We start from the raw sequence: 20521 nt of genomic DNA, 5'->3' as shown, positions 1-20521 counted from the left end.
AACTGTCTTGATCATGAAAGGAAGACTTGGTGTACTTTCCCAAGGTACAACCTTTGCATGTGTCAACTTGCTTAACTTTACCTTTGGGAAGTCCTGTAGATATCTACTGCATTATCTTCAAAGCCCCATGGTGCAAATGGCCCAACCGCCTAGGACACAACTCACCAATGTCTTGGCTTTGCACCAATTCTTCTTTCATTCTCAATGCTACACAATCATCTACCTCTATTTTATATAGATTCTTCACACGAATCCCTATTCTCTTAGTCTAACCCATGGCTATGTGTCTTAGGAACGCCTTTCCTTTACTGAAGACAACATCATAGCCTTTGTCCTCCAACATCGCGACCGATATGAAGTTCTTCTTCAGTCCAGGCACATACATCACATTTTTCAAGGTGAGAGGAGCTCCATGCTCCCTCTGAAAAGAAACTGTGCCCACTCCTGAAACACTATACCTTCTGTCATCACCCATCTCTATGCACATCTTGAGGTCTTTCTCCTCCAAGGCACTGAATAATTTTTTATCACGGGTCATGTGGAATAAGGCTCCACTGTCAAGATACCTGACACAACCCATCATCGATGACACCATGCACGCGATGAGGGTAAAGTCCATTTTGAACTAAGAGGCTAATGCCTCACCTTCCAATCCTTCCGAGGATCCATTATTGGACTTCTTCGATGGGAAATTAGTCGCATAATGTCCCATCTTGTGACAATTAAATCATCTTACTTTAGATGTTTCAGCCTTCTTCCCTCCATGAGAAGAATTCTATTTGAAATGGGAAGCCTTCCCCTTCCCTTTCCTTTCCTTACTTGCTAAGGTGAGATTTTCTTCATCATCATTCTTGGATGAAGAACCATCTCGTGTGCTCCTCTTGATCTCCTCATGCATAAGATCCGATCATGGTCGTTCCTAATTCGATAGTTTCTCCCTTCCATTCACAAAGTCCTGATAGCTATTCCAACTCTTTGGAAGGCCAAGGAGAGTGAGGCTCACCATATCATCATTGGCAATAGTTATTCCCACACTACTAAGCTCATCTCTACAGGTGGTGAGCTTGTTCAGATATGTGGAAATAGTATCGCCCTTCTCCATCTTGATTCTTCGAATCTTATCCTTAAGCGCTAATTTCCTCTGGTCGCTATTATTCTGGTAGAGGTTCTTCAATGTCTTCCACATCGAAAATGGAGTATCCTTCCCATGGAGACTCGAGACAATATGGTCTTGAACTCCCTCAAGGATGATCCGTCTCGCCTTCGTCACACACTTCTTCCACTTAGCCAACTCTTGTGCATTAGTTGAAGTTGGCTTTGGGATTTCTTAATCAATGAATTCCTTCAATCCATTGTCTTATAATACAGCTTCCATTCTATCTTTCCATGCTATGTAATTTTAGATACCTTCCAAGGCATACTCGAGTCTCAAGCCATAGAACGCCATTGGCCAACCTTGAAGTATGATATGAATTCAATTTGCACCTGCAACCCCGAACTTCAAACTTTGAATTCTCTTCTTAGTATATTGTTCACACCTCCGATACCATGTATAAAATTTGTGATAGGTTAACCCAATAATGCAATATAAATCAAATTAGAATATGATAACCTACTTCTACTATCAATTTGTGGAAGCTTAAATATTGAGCTGAACAATATAACCAGAAGAATAAGAATCAATGACATAATACACATGAAAATACTTTGGGGAGATCCTCGGATAGAAACCCCACACTATTGTATTATCATACATGGTGCAAATACATAGGAATTATACAAAGCCTTAGCTCTCATAGCAATCCAGCTCTCTGTACAATACTCACAAATGCTCATAGAAAATCTTGGCTTCTCTCCAACCTTCATCTCTACCCTCCAAGCTCCTATTCCCTTGTGTTGTTCCTTGTGGATGATTAGCCTATTACCAAGTGGAAAACCAAGCTAGCTTCAAAACTGCGCAATCCTCAAGGATGAATCCTTGACTACATGAATGAGTTTTCTCCATGAGAAAACACATGCAAACACATGCAACTAATAGTACACTGTCCTTGAACATTAATCTCAACTAGGTCTTTCTCAAAATAGACATGCATGAGTTTCTGATGAGGGAATCTTCAGTGAACTGGAGTAGCACTAGTTGAGTGCATTAATGCATCAATTGGCTATTAACTCACTATTAGTTCCTCAAACAGTTTGGAACTAATTTAACTAGACTTAACTTAGTAAAATATAACTCAATCTTATCTCCTTAATTTAAGGCTAACTCTTGCATGATTTCAGAAAGACTTCTAACTTGAATTTCTCTAACTAATTAATTTAAAATAAATTAATTAATTATTTCCAAGTAGCTGTTAAGACTAAATTCGATTTTAATTCACAATTTAATTCAAGGACATATTAAATTGGAATATTCTTGTTTCCATATTTCAGCAAATATCTCATACTGGTCACAAGTAGGTTCGACGTACAAAATCTCTTCTTTGACCTAATTTAGATCCTTTTGTCTCAATTCTTCCTACTATAAAATAAAGTAATCAACTCTTTCATGCCACCATTTTTGGATATCCTCGCGAATATACCTTGGTCACATGAACTAGATCCCCTTAAGAAACTTAGGGTCCCATCAACGGAAATATTTTTTTGCGGAAAAGTTTAAATTAAGTTTGACCCAAGGTTCAGCCTAGGGTTTCAACAAAATTCTCCACAGTCTAGCATTTTCACTCCCTTGGATCAAAGGAGCATCTCACCTCAGGTGAGCCAGAACCATAGAAAGGTGTAAGGGATCTAGATTTAGTTATCTAAGCAACTTGCACAACCATTGATGCATTCATTCGCAACTATTTAACTCATGCATTTAACAGAAAATAGATATAAGCAAAAAATACACAACCAAATGATAAAACTCCCATTCTCCTTTTATTATTAAAAAAGCAGAGCCCGATTACAATAGAATTTATCCATTACAGCTTGTAGCACATTTCAAAGTTGTGGCCAATATTACAATTCAAAAAACTATCAAAACGGATCATTACATATCCTGATTTCCATATAAGGAGTCATTCTCCCATATGAGCCCATCTTCATAACATTACAACAAAATATAAACTTTGCATAGCAGTTCAAACTTTACAACACTATCTGAACTCCGTAAAATTTTCTAAACTTGTTTCTCACTACTCTTCATCCTCTTTTATAGTCGTGGTCTCTTGATTTAGTCTTTGGTTTCTTGCTCGCTTGATCCATGGTTTTCCAATACCTATGGCCATTACCTTGGTTCTCTATTGACTGTATTAAAATCTTCTCTAGCTTCTTCAGTGTGCACCCTTATTTTCCATTGTACAAGTACCAAGACAAGTATTCCACAACTGCTTTGATTTTCCGGTGCTCTGTTTCTAGCAGGTTTGTCCAAAATGTTCTTCGCAACTGCTATTCCTTAAAAAATGAAGGACCCAACATTAGGTACCAAATCCAGATGACACAAAACTTGGCTCTATTCCAATCAGTATCATAGTTTCGGAATGGATGCCAAAGAAAGAACATTTCTAGAAGACAAAGATAAATAAATGTGGTGTGGATGTTGTTCTTAATCTACTTGAAAGAATAACTTGAGATTGGGTGGATATAATTCATGAATGTAATTTGTCTTTTGAAGGATATATTAATATACTTCAAAAACAATTTTCAATAATTGTTGTATATCAAATATTCTATTCATACTATTTTTGAAGAAATTTATATTATTTAGTACATATATGCACAACTTGGTTCAACTTCAGTGTAATTATGTGATGATACTTTATGTGAAATACGTGACACTTTCATTCAATTTTTAAGTTCAAATATATTTTTAACCAACATAACTTTTCCCTATATCAAATTTGCATAATCAAATTCAATAATGCACCTTAAAACAATATCTTTTTAACTTTGTATATTAGAAGAATATTGGTGTATTTAATTTCAATACAAACCATTTAAACACTTAATGAATTAATGCTTGACAATTGAAATAAAGTTTGAAGCGATCTCTTCTTAATGTTTCTTGTTATATTTGATATAGATCAAATAGTTCTACTATGTTGCATTCTAATTCATTGAAAAATAAAAATAAAAAATGATCATCAAATGACATAAGTAGACTTATAAAATATTTTGTCTTATAGACTTTGAAGGTGTGCCAACATTGTAGTAGTACAATAACTTATAATAAACATAGACAAAGTAGTTAATTAGTATCAACATTAAAATAATTAATAATAGTAACAAAAACAATATTTATATGTCATTAAATAGCTTTATAAGTAAGAAAATTCTTTCACAACCTATTACTCATGAGTTAAGTCCCAATGAACTTGGTTTTAATATATAAAAATAAATATTGAAAACATGCAATAACTAGTTTAGTCAATTTAGTGTCTTTCCTCTTGTATTTGAAAAGAATCAATCTATACTACTCTATTGTTATTCTTATTCATATTGAATTATGGTTGTTATAAAATTTATAATAGATACTCAACATTAGTAATGTTATTTTCATTAAATAATTTTATAAGTAAGATAATTCTAGCACATTAACCTATTATTCATGAAGCAAGCCTCAATCAACTTAACTTCTAACACAAAATTATAAATAGTGAAAATGAATTATATTGTTATTTCAATTGATAATTTATTTTTATCTTGTCAATTAAGTGGTTGATCCATGTGGATATTGATGGCTACACGCCTATTCCACTTGGACCTTCACCATTGTTTCTTTTAGTTTTCTAGATTCCTTAATTGTAGCATAGTTTACTGTTTTTGGTAGTTTTTCAGGTCCTAAACTTCCGGAGCTGTTTTGAGGCCCTAAACGACGTTTTTTTTTTTTTGAAAAACTTCCTTTGGCAATAACAAGGGTAATTGTGTCGATAATTTTATTCCTCGAAGAGATCTTTCCAACGAGGTATCATACGTGTCAAATGGAGATAATATGACCAAGTTACAACCCCCGGAAGTTGGCTACCCAACTAACCCCAACGGGGCCATAAACTCTTGGTGTTACATCTCCTTAGGTTAGGGTTTTTGTTGTTTATGGTTTTCTCTTATTGTTCAATAATAAAATGGCCCTTGAGCCTCATTGTAATTCAGTTCAGAGGCATGCAACCACCACATCTCTTCTTATAGATAATCTACCATCGCCCGAGCTATCTTATTTCCATTTTGTTTGTAAGCATAGTTCAGTATTTCCCTATTAATGAAATGAAGTGTTTTTCTATAGCATCTATGTGTTTATGAGTATATCTATAAGTTGTTGCATTCATGTTTAAGTTCGAATCGGTGGTATCATAGCGGTCTGCTCTTTCTCTGTGTTTCTTTGCATGTCCCCAACAAGGTCAGGGTATAAGGAGTTAGGGCTCAATCTAGTTGAACCATTGTAGTATCAGCCTCGCAAAACCCAACGACCTCCCATGGCAGAAGAAAAGAAAGACAAGGGGGTTGGAGCTCCTTTCAAAATGTTTCTCGAGGAAGCCCTCGAGTGACAGAGGGACGCGATGATGGATAACTTTCCCCATATCCTTTGACGGCTACCCACAGGCGATGCATCTTCATCCAACAGCCACTCTGGAGGTGCCACTCCTTTTAAGGTACAATTTAACTTCGATATTCCCATATTTGAAGGACTCATAGATGCAGACACCATAGATAAATTTTTAAATCTATAGGAAAGATATTTTTCAGTTCATGACTTTTCCAATCAGGAAAAGATTACATATTCACTTCTCAAAGCTGCCCCACATGTCAAGGACTGGTGGGAAACCTACTGTGAACAAAAGGATGAGAGTGAACCCTTGCTGTTTTCAGCTGCACCCACTTGGAATTCTTTCCGACACGCCGTCAAGGAACAATATTACCCTGTCAAAAGCTATGAAGATAAATACATAAAGTGGACCATGCTATGATAGGGAAGGGACCAAGATGTGCCGGAGTTCACAAATACTTTCCATACCCTTCACATGAAGCTAGGTATTAAGGATACTGAGCGGAATTTGGTGCTCAAGTACTGCAGTTGTCTACACAAGTACATCCAGGATGAGATGGAGTTCCTAGACATTTCCTCGCTCAGCACGACATATCGGTATGCTATAAAGATTGAGCAGAAGTTTAAACAGAAGAAGCAAGACTTTGGATCTACAAATCCAAAACAAGGAAAAGGATCCCCCAAACTAAAGAAAAAGGGACCAAACCAACGTGGGGCTACCCAGGACAACCTGTCGAAGCCGCAAGTAAAGAACAACACCACGAAGATGAAGAAGGATACGAGAAAATGGTGTGAGTTCCATAAGAGCTCCACTCACAATACAAGTGACTGTCGAGCCAAGAAGTCACTAGTGACCGAGCTAAAGCCTTCCGAATCAGACGTAGGTTCCAACTTTGAATCAGAACCTGATAAGGGGACTGACAAATGGAAGCATATCATTGATGCGGAGCCCAGTTCCACAGTGACCACCACAAAGATCCATAAAATTGAGCCTGAAGATCAGGAGGAGGGGGAACACCTCTTCCACTCATAGATGTGGGTGAAGGGTTCTCCACTGTAGTTCATTGTCGACAGTGGGAGCCAAAAGAACCTCATTTCAGCAGAATACATGAAGCGGTTGGGCCTAAAGACTGCAAGTGCATCCACAACCATACACCATCGGCTGGCTTCACCAAGGATGAGATCTTCGCGTCAACCAGCAGTGTCACCTTCCCTATAGCATCAAGCCCTTCACAGATGAAGTATTTTGTTACATTTCTCCTCTTGAAGTTTCTGATGTATTGTTAGGAAAACCCTACTTGTGGAAGCGACATGCTATATATGAGTCTAGACCTCGCTCTGTGATTATTACTTTGGCTAATAAGTTTTACAGGATACCAGAGGTAGCCCCGCCTACCGCCATCTCTTTGATCACTACAAAGCAATGTAGTAAGATCATTTCCCAGACCAGGAAATTTGTTTTCCTTATGATTCACCCCTAAGGCAAGAAGAAGGTTGTGGCCATGACTTTTAGAAAGGGCTCCTGAACAAGGTCGTGGAGGAGTACAGGGACATTTTCGCCTCACCCACAAGGCTACCTCTGCACTGTTAGGTCAAGCACTCCATCGATCTGACCCCGGGGACGTCATTGCCCAGTGGACCAATCTATCGACGCGATTTTCTAGAGAACAATGAGATAAAGAGGTAGATTCAGGAACTACTACAGAAAGGGAACATCAGGCCAACCTCATCACCCTGTGGGAGCCCGATTGTATTGCTACAAAAAAGGAATGGGACCTAGAGGCTCTGTATTGACTATCGGGCACTAAACAAGATCATTGTCTAGAATATATACTGATCCAGGTGGATGTTGGTGGCCACCCATCTATCCCACTTGGACCCCCATAACTGTCTCTTTTGGTTTTTCAATTTTCGTAATTGTAGCACAATTTACTATTTTTAGCAGTTTTTTGGGTCCTGAACTTCTAGAGCTGTTTTGAGGCCCTAAATGACGTTTTTTTGGAAATCTGGGAGCAACTTGGTTCCATGGACCCATGTTGCTCTTCCCAAAGTTGTAGTGCTTGGATAGATCTTTCTAACCAACTATTGTACGCGTCAAATGGAGATCATATGCCAAAGTTACGACCCCAGGAAGTTGATGTACCAACTTACCCAAAACAAGGCCCACAATTTGGTGTTTCATATTCTAGGGTTAGGTTTTGGGATGTTAAGGGTTTTCTATTGTTTATCAACAATAAATAGGCCTTCGAGCCTCATTATAACATAGTTCAGAGGCATGTAGCTGCCACATCTCTTCTTAGAGATAAGCTACCATCGCCCTAGCTGATTTATTTCCATTTCTGTTTGTAAACATATTTCAGTACTTTACAGTAATGAAATGAAGTATTATTTCCACTCCATCTTTGTGTATATGTTTATCTCTGTATTTTTTTGCATTCCTGTTTAAATCCAGATCAGTGGTATCATAGTAGTCTATTCTTTTCTCTGTTTTTCTTTGCATGTCCCCAATGAGGTCGAGATATAAGGAGTTAGGGCTTGAACTGATCGAACCTTTGCAAGACCAGCCTCACAAATCCCAACAGCCTCCCATGGTGGATGAAAAGAAAGACGAGGGGCAGGAGATCCTATCAAAATCTTGCTCAAAAAATCCCTTGAGTGGCAAAGGAATGCGATGATGGATAGCTTTGCGTAGATCCTTCAATGGCTACCCAAAGGCAATGCATTAGCTTCCAACAGCTACTCTGCAAATGCCACACCATTTAAGGTAAAAGTTAATTTTGAAATCCCCATCTTCAAGGGTCAAATAGACACAGATGCCGTGGATAAATGGTTAAATCTACTAGATGGGTATTTTTCTGTTCATGAATTTTCGAGTTAGGAAAAGATTGTTTTCGCTCTTCTCAAAGCAACCCCCCATGTCAAGGACTGGTGGGAAACCTACTGCGAGCAGAAGAATGAAAGTACGGGCTCACTATTTTCAGCTGCACCCACTTGGGATTCATTCCGGGATGTCGTCAAGGAGCAGTACTACCCTGTCAAAATCTATGAGGACAAATACATCAAATGGACCACACTGCGGTAGGGAAGGGACCAAGATGTGCCGGAGTTCACAAACATTTTTCATACCCTTCGTGCACAGTTGGGTATCAAGGACTCTGCACTGCATTTGGTACTCAAATATTGTGGCTGCCTACACAGATGCATCCAAGAAGAGATGGAGTTCCTGAACATATCGTCGCTCGGCACGATGTACTAATACGCTGTCAAAATTGAGCAAAAGTTCAAATAGAAGAAGCGAGACTTTGGATCTGCAAATCTGAAGACTAAAGGACAAAGCCAAGGTAGGGTGACCCAAGACAACCCGTCGAAGCTGCAAGAAAAGAAAACACCACGAAGTCAAATAAGGACTCAGGAAAGTGGTGTGAGTTCCACAAGAGTCCCACTCATAACACAAGTGAGTGTCGGACCAAGTAGTCGCTAGTGACCGAGTTGAAGGCTTCAGAATTAGATGCATGTTCCAACCCTGAGTTAGAACCCGACAAGGGGAATGGCAAAGGGAAGCAGCTCATTGATGCGGAGCCCAGTGTCACTGTTTCCACCGCCAAGATCTAGAAGAATGAGCCTGAAGACCCAGAGGAGGGGGAGCATGTTTTCCACTCACAGATGTGGGTGAAGGGTCTGCCGCTGCAATTCATTGTCGACAGTGGTAGCCAAAAGAAACTCATTTCAGCAGATGTCGTGAAGCAGTTGGGCCTACCAACTACACCACACCCGCAACCATAAAATATTGGGTGGCTTCATGAAAGACAAGATCTCAAAGTTCGCCAGTAGTTCCGCCTTCCCTACAGCATCAAGCCCTTCATAGACGAGGTATTGTGTGATGTTACACCTTTGGATGTTTGTGATGTACTATTAGGCAAGCCATACTTTTGGAGGCAACATGATGTGTATGAGTCAAGGCCTCGTGTTGTCATTATTTCTTTGTGTAATTCATTACACAGGATACTGGAGATAGCCCCACCTACTGCCACCTCTTTGATCACTGCCAAGAAAGGCAGCAAGCTCATCTCCCAGACTAGGAAATTCATTTTCTGTCTGGTTCACTCCCAAAGTAAGGGGAATATCGTAGCCACATCCATGACCCCTGCAAAGGGTTCCTCCATGCATCAGCGACAGCAGAAGGATACGGTCATGACAGAACACAACAACAACTTCTCCTCACTCACAGGGGTACCACACAAGCTTTAGGTGGGCAACAAAGTCTGGTTGCATCTGCAGAAAGAACGCCTTACAAGAGCCCATCAGAAACTCGGACCACTCTGACATAGTCCTTACACCAGTACCAAGGCTACAGGAAACAATTCTTTGAAGCATAGCATTCCCCCATTCCTTTGATTGCACCAAGTATTCAATGTGTACCGCGCTCGACCATGCTTCCCACCATTACTGGACACATCCAAGATTGCAGAATAGCTCACCAAGGACCAAGTTCAGTAGATGGAGGAACTCAACGTAATGGGGACCATTGCTTCCTAAGGGGGGAGGAATGATCCAGGTGGATGTTGGTGGAAACCCACCTATCCCACTTAGTCCCCCACAACTGTCTCTTTCAGTTTTTCAATTTCCGTAATTATAGCACAATTTACTATTTTTAACAGTTTTTCGGGTCCTGAACTTCGGAGCCATTTTGAGGCCCTAAACGACGTTTTTTTTCAAAATCTAGGAGCAACATGTTTCTCTTCTCAAAGTTGTAGTGCTCGGATAGATATTTCTAACGAGCTATTGTGCGCATCAAACGGAGATCGTATGCCAAAGTTACGACCCCAAGAAGTTGATGTACCAACTTACCCAAAACGGGGCCCACAATTTGGCGTTTCATCTTCTAGGGTTAGGTTTTGGGATGTTAAGGGTTCCATTGTTTCTCAACAATAAATAGACCTTCGAGCCTCATTGTAACACAGTTCAGAGGCATGTAGCTACCGCATCTCTTCTCAGAGATAAGCTACCATCACCCTAGTTGGTTTGTTTCCTTTTCTGTTTGTAAGCATATTTCAGTATTTTACAGTAATGAAATGAAGTATTATTTCTGCTGCATCTTTGTTTATATGGTTATCTATGTATTTTGTTGTGTCCCTGTTTAAATCCGAAACAAATACCCAATCCCACAAATTGATGACCTTCTGGACCAGCTCAAGGGGGCCAAATATTTCAACAAGATTGACTTGAAATCAGGTTATCACCAGGTGCATATCAAACCCTCCGATGTGTGGAAGGTTGCCTTCAAATCCAAGGAAGACCTTTCTGAATGGTTGATCATGTTGTTCAGATTGACGAACAACCCTGCAACCTTCATGAGACTGATGAACGACATCTTGTGGCCCTTCACCAATGCATTTGTGGTGGTGTATTTAAATGACATCTTAATCTTCAGCCAGAGTTGGGAAGAGCACCTCCACCATATTCGACAGGTCCTTCAAACCCTTCGACAACACAAGTTGTGTGCTAACTTGGAGAAATGTACCTTTGATCTGACCCAAGTTCAATATCTAGGGTACATCATTGATGATCAGGGTGTACATGTGGACCCATCCAAGATACAATTCATTCGGGATTGGTCAGCCCCAACCACTCTAACAGAGCTCCGCATCTTTTTGGCTCTTGCCAATTTCTACCATAGGTTCATGTTGGGGTTCTCTCATATCACTTGGCCTTTAATTCAACTCACCAAGGGCAGAGTGAAAGCCAAGTTACTTTGGTCAGAATCCAGCAGCGTGTGTTCTCTGAGTTGAAGAATCGCCTCTATTTTGCACCAGTGGTCACATTATCAGACCTGCAACAACCATTTGAGATTGAGACAGATGCCTCCAACTATGCTATTGGTGCAATTCTTACTCAACATGGGCATCCAATGGCTTACCACAGTGAGACACTTTCAGACATAGTCTGAAAGTACCCACATACGACAAAGAAATGTATTCCATTGTGCAGGCCTACCGTTAATGGAAGCATTACATTCTGGGGAAGGAAATGGTCATCCACACAAACCACCAACCTCTACAGTTCATACAGACACAAGGGAAGTTGCAGAATGATCTTCATTAGAAATAGTCCACCTATCTACAACAGTTCCATTTGAACATTAAGTATAAGAAGGGAAAAAACAATAATGTCATTGATTGCCTGAGCCGACCACCGGTCATGGTGCCAATCACTGTGCTTGACTCCTGTGGTAACGAGACATCAGGGTGGCCACATTTTTACAAGAGCAATCCAGAATTCGACAGCATGTACCAAACACTCCTGGAAGGGAAGAAAGTTCCAAATTTTCACCTTCAAGATGTATTGTTATGCCACTTGGGACACATATCTATTCCTTCAAGTGAGCGTGCCAAGATTATTTGAGAGGCACACTATAGTCGGGTTGTTGGACATTTCAGAGTAGAGAAAATAGTGGCGTTATTTCATAAGTATTTTTATTGGCTAAAACTTCATCAGGATGTTGGGAAGTAAATTACATCCTGCATCGCCTACGCCATTCTGAAACCAACCATCAAGAAGCAAGGCATGTATGCTCCTATACCTACTCCTAATTGGCCTTGAGAATCTGTCTCCATGGATTATATGTCGGGCCTTCCTTTTACTAAGCACGGTAATGATTGCATTTTCGTGGTCGTTGATAGATTCCCTAACATGGCCATCATGGCGGCCTGCAAGAAGAGTGTCACGGCAAAGGCCACTGTTAAGCTCTTCTTTGAGTGAGTGTGGGTACACTTTGGGGTCCCATAGTCCATATTCTCAGATCGAGATAGCAAATTCCTGAGTGCATTTTGGTCATGTCTCAACTCAATGCTTGATACAAAACTCACTAAGTCCATAACTTTCCATCCCCAAACTAATGGCCAAACAGAGATTGTCAAAAGGATGATTATACACATTCTTTGCATGTACAACTTGAAGCATCCACGCACATGGGATGAAAGTCTCCCCTATGTCCAACACAGCTACAACAGATCTCTCTACAGCTCAACATGCCACAACCCCTTTCAGGTAGGGCTAGGATGTCAACCATTATGCCCCATTGATGTGGCCATACCATTTGTAGTGACTCGGGTAGATTCAGCTCACATGAAGTCTGAGTTGAAAGGCTACCAACTTCATTGAGTGCATTCAACACATTCGCCAACAAGTCCATGATATATTGGACAGATTCAATGCTAAGTACAAGCAATGCCATCATAAGCATCGAGTGCCACACAAATTCGAGGTGGGTGACAAAGTTTGGCTACATTTGCAGAAGGAGTGCCTTGTTGGACCCCACCACAAGCCTCACCTGCTTCGATATGGGCCATACACCATCATCAAGGTCATCAGGGACAATTCCTTTGAGCTCAGCATCCCACTGTTCCTTGGTCTGCACCCAGTGGTCAATGTAGATTGCCTTCGGCCATACTTTCCACCATTGTTGGACACATATGACATTGTAGAACAACTCACACCAAAAGAGCTCAACCCGGACTACATGGAACAGGCCATAACTGATCATATCATGGACACACAGACCAAGAACACTCGGCAATAGGTGATACAGCTATATCGAGTTGTCAAAGTAGACCAACTCCTTCACCAAGGCAAATGGCTCACTAGGGACCAAGTTCAGCAAAAGTTTCCTCATCTCATGGAGGAACTCAATGCAATGGGGACCATTGCTTCCTAAGGGGGGAGGACTGTGTTGGAAATAATTCTCAGAGGGGGGGTGAATCAGTATTATCAAGTCAAATATTTCCTTTTTCAATTCCAAATGATATACGCTACTTCTGTTAATAAAAACCGCGTATATACGCAACTACAGATAAAGAAACCCACGTATATAAAGCAGACTTATAATTTGATTTATCTTTCAGATGTCAATTATTAATCTGTGTATCAGAAGCAAATAAACAGTACCAGAAACAAAGCAGAAGACAGTCACACACAAGAACACAAGATATAAGAAGGAAACCCAATGTGGGTGAAAACCCCCTGCTGCGATTCGTCCCTATCTTCCTTTTAATTAGAACCTTCTCTTTACAATGTTTTGTACTAGTGCAGTCTTTACCAGTACGCAGGCTGCAACCTGCAGAGAGCTACAACTCTCTCTCGTTCTCCAGCTTTCCTGGAAGGGAGCTCCAACCCCCTAAGTTCTTGTACTAGCTTGATATACTAGTACGCAGGCTCCTACCTGCAGAAGGCTGCAACCTTCTCTTTGCTTTCAGGGACTCCGTTTCATTAATTTTCATACTGGATCCACAAGTAACATCAATCAAACATCAAGAATTTATGCATAACCCAAACTCCTTTTCACCAATCAAAAGCTGAAACAAATAAACACTTCTCTGATCGCTGTACCCAGAACACAGTAACTATAATCAAACACCAATTCTGAACCCAGAACATTGCAGTAATAAAACAGAAGCAGCTAGAACATAAATCAAGATATATACGCTACTTCACTGTTCAGCAACCTGCAAGTATATGCTTCTGTACCACAACCAACCTGCGTATACACTTCTTTCATTCACAGTGTTATCACTCAAGAAAAAATTTTAAATTTTTCACATCAGTTCAATGGTTTTTCAAAGGCACATAAATACTTTCTATCAATTTCGCAGCGCAGCTCGGTTTAGGTGATTTCATAGCAGAAAACATTGAGTTTGCACTAACTGCGCTACGAAATGGGAAATTCGTGTTGATCCATAGCACATCTCATCCAAGCTGTCATAGTTCTGCAAGAATTTTACGGAAATAGCATGTGTAAGGTCTTGCATGACGGTCATAATATGTTCTTCCTGCTTATGTGTAAGCAATGGAAATAAGCTGCCTTCTGTATCACTCATGTTCCAAGTTGGCGGTAATGCAACATATCATAATATGGGTGCTTGCAAAGAGATGGTTGACAGTTGTACAAGCAAAAGTTGCGGTGGTCTATGATTCATTCTTGGCGGTGGGAAAATCTCAAAATTTTCATTTTGTTGGTTCTGTGCAGCCCTATACTTTGTGCAGGAAGAGATTTGAGGACAGGGATTCTGGTTCCCAAACGTCATGGACACATCTATAATCGCACGGTTGCCAAGATTCTTGCAGAATATACATCTACGGTGTATATGAGTGACCTGAATGCTCTTATCTCTTGGACTTGTTCGAGATGCAGTGGTTCGACAAAGAACTTCCAGCTGATAGAACTCATAGTGGATGTAGAACATTGCCTTCAGGCATTTGTGGGTGTAGCAGAAGACCTTGGGGCCATTGTCATTGCATTTAGGGGTACACAAGAGAACAGCATTCGGAACTGGGTAGAAGATTTTCTTTTCAAGCAGCTTGATCTTAATTACCCTGGCATGTCTGGTTCAATGGCACATCAAGGATTTTATTCTGCCTACCATAATACAACATCGCGTCCGAGGATTTTAGAAGCGGTAGAGAAAATCCAGAAGAGGAATAATGCACTATCCATTATGATTACAGGGCATTAAATGGGTGGAGCTATGGCTTCCTTTTGCGCACTTGATCTTACGGTAAACTATGGAGCAAAGGGTGTCCAAGTTGTGACCTTTGGGCAGCCTCGTATTGGAAATTCGGTGTTTGCTGATTTTGATAATACATTTGTATCAAAACATATACGTGTCTCTCATGCCCATGATATTGTTCCACATTTGCCTCCTCAGCTTACCAAGTTGCAACATCATGCAGAGCAGATTTCCACGACTGTAAAAGGTGTAGCTATGTGACACCTAAAAGTGAAGGATATGAAATCTGAAGTAATCGACAGTAATCCATACAGTAGACTTATGGCATTAAAGCGAATGGGTATTGTGAACAACTATGAGCGGACTCTATAAGGATATCCATAAACCGGTTCCAGATGAAGTTTGCAGGGCTTTAAAGAAGAAACGAAAATCTTTCTCTGGGCTGTAACAAGCTTGATGTATGGAGCTGGTTGATGTGTACAAGATTCGCCTCCCAAAGTTCACTGTTAAAGTTGTAGTTCAATATATGCGAAAGGTAATCCAGAGGAAGGCGCATTTTGATGTCATGGATCTTGATGTTGTTAAGATAGCGACAAAGTTTTTTATTGCTGCATTATTTGGACATGGCACAGGGGACCTTTTTATTCAGCCTCATCATTCGGATCTCATATATAACCCATATGCTGGTGATAAAAACATCATCAAGTTTGAGGGTGACCACAACTCTCCACGACCACCATTCTATTATGATTCAATAAGCATTTTCTTTCATAATGTCTTGCATCCTCCAGATGATTTGATTGAACAACATGCTTCTGAAAGTTTATATGACTACTTCGATGAATTAGGAAATCTGGATGAGAATGTGTTGCATGAAATTATTGGAGGTCCAGGATCCACACAAAATGACACCACCGAAGATGCCATTGATCATTTTCGCTCTAGGTGGCAAATGAGTAGAACTGAGGTACCTTTTGAATTTCCAGACAAACCAGAAAAACTGTAGGCATCATCCACGCAGAGGACTTAAGTGGACAGGAGAGGAAAGAAAACAGCGATGCTGAAGGTACATCCAATAAATGCGATAAAAGCAGTGACAGCATCCTTGACAAGAATTGTATTGATATTGTAGCAGCATTTCCCACAGGCAACCAAGTTTCTGACTGTCCTTTGGATAGATTTGCTCGAGTTTCAATTTCAATAAATGATGAAGAAAGGATGGTCATGGAAGCAATCATTGCCTCCCTTCAAGATCTGGAAACTGGAGAAGTTTCTCAAAATAAAACCTCCCAACCTACAGATACTATAACCTGTAAGAAAGCTTCAGAAACATCTTTTCAAGACATTTCTAGTGGCTCATGTGATGACTCATCTGCTGAAAGCAACACATCAACAAGCATATCTAAAGGAAGCCACCAACAGGGTAGTTTTTTTTCCATAATGACCAATAGCAACAGTTGCAACCAGTGGGTTTGTCTACGATGGCAGTATCCTTCAAATGGCAACCGTGAAGCTTAGCAAACAGCAGCTATTCAATTTTGTGAGGAGTTTAGAGGAAGATTGTGTTTTTTAAATCACACAGCAGTTTCGTAGCGCGCTACGAAACTGCTGTAGGTGATGTTTTCAATGCAGAATAAACAGTTTGACCGGGAATGTTAGAAGAGAGACACCTGTACATCAATACAGCCTACAGCTCATCTGGAGACATGGTGTTTGGTAGCAGCGTTCCATACTTTGAGTTATTAAAGAGTTGGGAACATGCTGCTACATTTTCGGAGGAGGGTAGGAGACAGGAACCTTAAAAATAGGTGTTTTGATCCTGAAGATAAATGATCCATCAACGCTTACAGCTAGTATCCAAGGCCAGCTCGTTCAGTGAATGCTCCTCCAACATATCTCGGCCACAACAGAAAATGTACAGGTGTCAAAGCTCAAGAAAGGCATCATGCATACGAGGAGATAGAGTTAGAATTTCAATGTGATTAGGACTCTATGTATTTACAGCACAATACTTTATGTATTTAATAAGTTTGTTTAAAAATAGATAAGGTTAGTTAATGATAGACCATCGAGCTCCCCTCATGGAGGAGGAGACTCAAGGTAGTTTTAGTTTTGTTTTCCTATATATAGGAGAAACTCTGATGTAAGTGTGGTTGGAGATTTATACAAAAAACAGAGTTTTTATATTGACTGATGTAAAAGACTTTTGACAGTAATAGAAAGATTACTTTTTCTTCCCAAGATTCATCTTGTGTTCAAAGGCTCATAATATATGTGGTTTGTCTTTATCCTTTCTGTTTTACAGCTCAATAGACATGCAATCACTCTGAATTCACCTAGTGCTCAGACTTCCTGTGTATGTTTATGAGTTGAGGTTCTTTTTGAGAAATGTTCTGAGTGTTTAAACATTATATGTCTTGGCTTCCATGATTGAGTAGTTAATAGTTTACTGTAGAGGTGTTTGACTCCATGAGCCCAATGGAAGAAGAGTTATTTTGTTGTTCCAACCAGCTTATTTTCATGTACTGTTTGAAGAGTTAGCCATCTTTTCTTGTTATTAATCCATATCAAAAATCTGTGAGAGAGCCCTCTCTGACTAAGGAGGCTAAGCCTTAGTCTAAAGCCTGGTTTGAAATAGTTGCATGAGATCTTGCTAAGTAGCAGCCCTTAGTACACGATTTTGTGATAACATTTTGGTGCGTCTGCCGGGAGTCTGAAGATTATTCATTCCCGAAATTTAGAGGCTGAATTTTTGAAGGTAGCAGGAGCTCGGACATCTTTTTGAGGCTGCAAAACTACCTTGGCGACTCCACACATCAAATAAGAAGTTGGAAGGTGACTCCACTGCTAGAAGATCAGTAGCTTGATGAAGTTACAAGATGAGTTCCACTGCAAGAATGAATGCCAGGTATGCTCCTATGAATCAGTCTCATATCCCTGGTTTTCCAAATCCTATGCCAAAGGTTGATTGGTTAGATGATCTTCCAATATTCAAAGATGAAAAGAAGGATGATGATGCTCTCCATTTGGTTAGGTTTCATATGCATGTACGCAGTCTTAAGGTTCATTTCCCCGAGGATTGTCTCATGAGGATGTTTATGGCCACTTTAGAAGGAAAAGCATGGTCTTGGTATAAAAGTTTGGAGAATGGTTCATTATCTTCTCTTGCTGATTTCCATGATGAATTCTGTGAAATGTATAAAGAAGGTTATCCTTCTTTGTTGTTGCTCAAAGATTGTTGTAGGCATTCTTTAAATCTTATTCAGTACTTGGAGGATTGTTATGGTGATGATGAATTTATGGATGAAGAAATTTTAGAGGCTCTCCATAACAATGCATTCCAGCACCAAGGAGAGGGTATAACATCTCATGAAACGCAGCATGAGGAGCAGCAGGGGTTTAGTTGTGAAACCCATGTTTCATCCTTTGGTATTGATGTAGAGATGCAGCAGACTTGTCAGGCTTCAGATCATGATGGAGATGAAATTGATTGCACTCAGCAAGAAGAAATATTGGAGGAAATTTTCTATGACCCTCAGGCAGAGGAAAAGCTTGCTCAATTTTGTAATTCCTTGCAGCAGCTTACTTCAAATAATGATCATAGTAGTGAGGAAAATTACATTGTTTGTGAGCATCATTTAGAAAGGCAGTTGGATAGCATATCAAATAAATTTGGTGTGGCTGAAGATAAGTTGTCTAAAGATACAGAAGGTTTTGAGAATCAGCAAACTAATCATGTGTTTTATGACCCTATAGCTGAATACATGGAAAAGATTTACTGTTCAGGCGGCTTCCAGTTATATTTTCATGTTGAAGAACAGTTACACCTCATGCTGCCTCGGTTACTTCAGTATCTGGTTTATTTTTGTTTCAAGCACAGCCAAAGGACAAACATGGAAATTTCAGATAAGATAAATGATTGGCTACATTGGAAATTCCACATTGATTGAGCTGAATGAAGTTTGAAATTGTTAGGGTAGGTAGGTAGGTGAATACGAATAAGCTCAAGGTTGACTGAGCATTTCGTTTTTCAGTAGATGTAGCTTTCTTTCTCCTACAGTCATGCTTGTCAAGCAAATTTCTGTTTGTCATAAATGGATAAGGCACTGGTTCTACGAGTTCTTAGTGTACTACAGGAGCACACTATCCCAAGTGGAGCCACTGTTATCACTCAAGAAAAAATTTTAAATTTTTCACATCAGTTCAATGGTTTGTCAAAGGCACATAAATACTTTCTATCAGTTTCGCAGCGCAGCTCGGTTTAGGTGATTTCGTAGCGGAAAACATTGAGTTTGCACTAACTGCGCTACGAAATGGGAAATTCGTGCTGATCCATAGCACATCTCATCCCAGCTGTCATAGTTCTGCAAGAATTTTACGGGAATAGCATGTGTAAGGTCTTGCATGACGGTCATAATATGTTCTTCCTGCTTATGTGTAAGGAATGGAAATAAGCTGCCTTCTGTATCACTCATGTTCCAAGTTGGCGGTAATGCAACATATCATAATATGGGTGCTTGCAAAGAGATGGTTGACAGTTGTACAAGCAAAAGTTGCGGTGGTCTATGATTCATTCTTGGCGGTGGGAAAATCTCAAAATTTTCATTCTGTTGGTTCTGTGCAGCCCTATACTTTGTGCAGGAAGAGATTTGAGGACAGGGATTCTGGTTCCCAAACGTCATGGACACATCTATAATCGCACGGTTGCCAAGATTCTTGCAGAATATACATCTACGGTGTATATGAGTGACCTGAATGCTCTTATCTCTTGGACTTGTTCGAGATGCAGTGGTTCGACAAAGAACTTCCAGCTGATAGAACTCATAGTGGATGTAGAACATTGCCTTCAGGCATTTGTGGGTGTAGCAGAAGACCTTGGGGCCATTGTCATTGCATTTAGGGGTACACAAGAGAACAGCATTCGGAACTGGGTAGAAGATTTGCTTTTCAAGCAGCTTGATCTTAATTACCCTGGCATGTCTGGTTCAATGGCACATCAAGGATTTTATTCTGCCTACCATAATACAACATCGCGTCCGAGGATTTTAGAAGTGGTAGAGAAAATCCAGAAGAGGAATAATGCACTATCCATTATGATTACAGGGCATTAAATGGGTGGAGCTATGGCTTCCTTTTGCGCACTTGATCTTACGGTAAACTATGGAGCAAAGGGTGTCCAAGTTGTGACCTTTGGGCAGCCTCGTATTGGAAATTCGGTGTTTGCTGATTTTGATAATACATTTGTATCAAAACATATACGTGTCTCTCATGCCCATGATATTGTTCCACATTTGCCTCCTCAGCTTACCAAGTTGCAACATCATGCAGAGCAGATTTCCACGACTGTAAAAGGTGTAGCTATGTGACACCTAAAAGTGAAGGATATGAAATCTGAAGTAATAGACAGTAATCCATACAGTAGACTTATGGCATTAAAGTGAATGGGTATTGTGAACAACTATGAGTGGACTCTATAAGGATATCCATAAACCGGTTCCAG

At 40.1% G+C, this 20521-nt stretch overlaps 1 protein-coding gene and 2 pseudogenes across 1 annotated transcript; all 3 read left to right on the top strand.

Annotated features, from left to right (window-relative positions):
• The first annotated feature begins 14481 nt into the window (after window positions 1-14481).
• Window positions 14482-15282, top strand: LOC149173172 (lipase-like; annotated as a pseudogene).
• Window positions 15283-15481: 199 nt separating this feature from the next.
• LOC149173171 (uncharacterized) lies at window positions 15482-16027 on the top strand. Its single transcript, XM_089426595.1, has one exon. The coding sequence runs from the start codon at window positions 15482-15484 to the stop codon at window positions 16025-16027; it is 546 nt and encodes a 181-aa protein (XP_089282721.1).
• Window positions 16028-19586: 3559 nt separating this feature from the next.
• LOC149173170 (lipase-like) lies at window positions 19587-20387 on the top strand (annotated as a pseudogene).
• Window positions 20388-20521: the final 134 nt, after the last annotated feature.

This window comes from Pinus tabuliformis, chromosome 4_2 (assembly GCF_031772625.1).
Source record: "Pinus tabuliformis cultivar Carrire ecotype Pingquan chromosome 4_2, CPIR1, whole genome shotgun sequence".
In the NCBI taxonomy this organism is placed as follows: domain Eukaryota; kingdom Viridiplantae; phylum Streptophyta; class Pinopsida; order Pinales; family Pinaceae; genus Pinus; species Pinus tabuliformis.
This window is presented reverse-complemented; position numbering and strand designations above follow the sequence as displayed.

Excerpts from the sequence above, each read along its gene's own strand:
- LOC149173171 (XM_089426595.1), top strand. The coding sequence starts at position 15,482 with ATGGAGCTGGTTGATGTGTACAAGATTCGCCTCCCAAAGTTCACTGTT.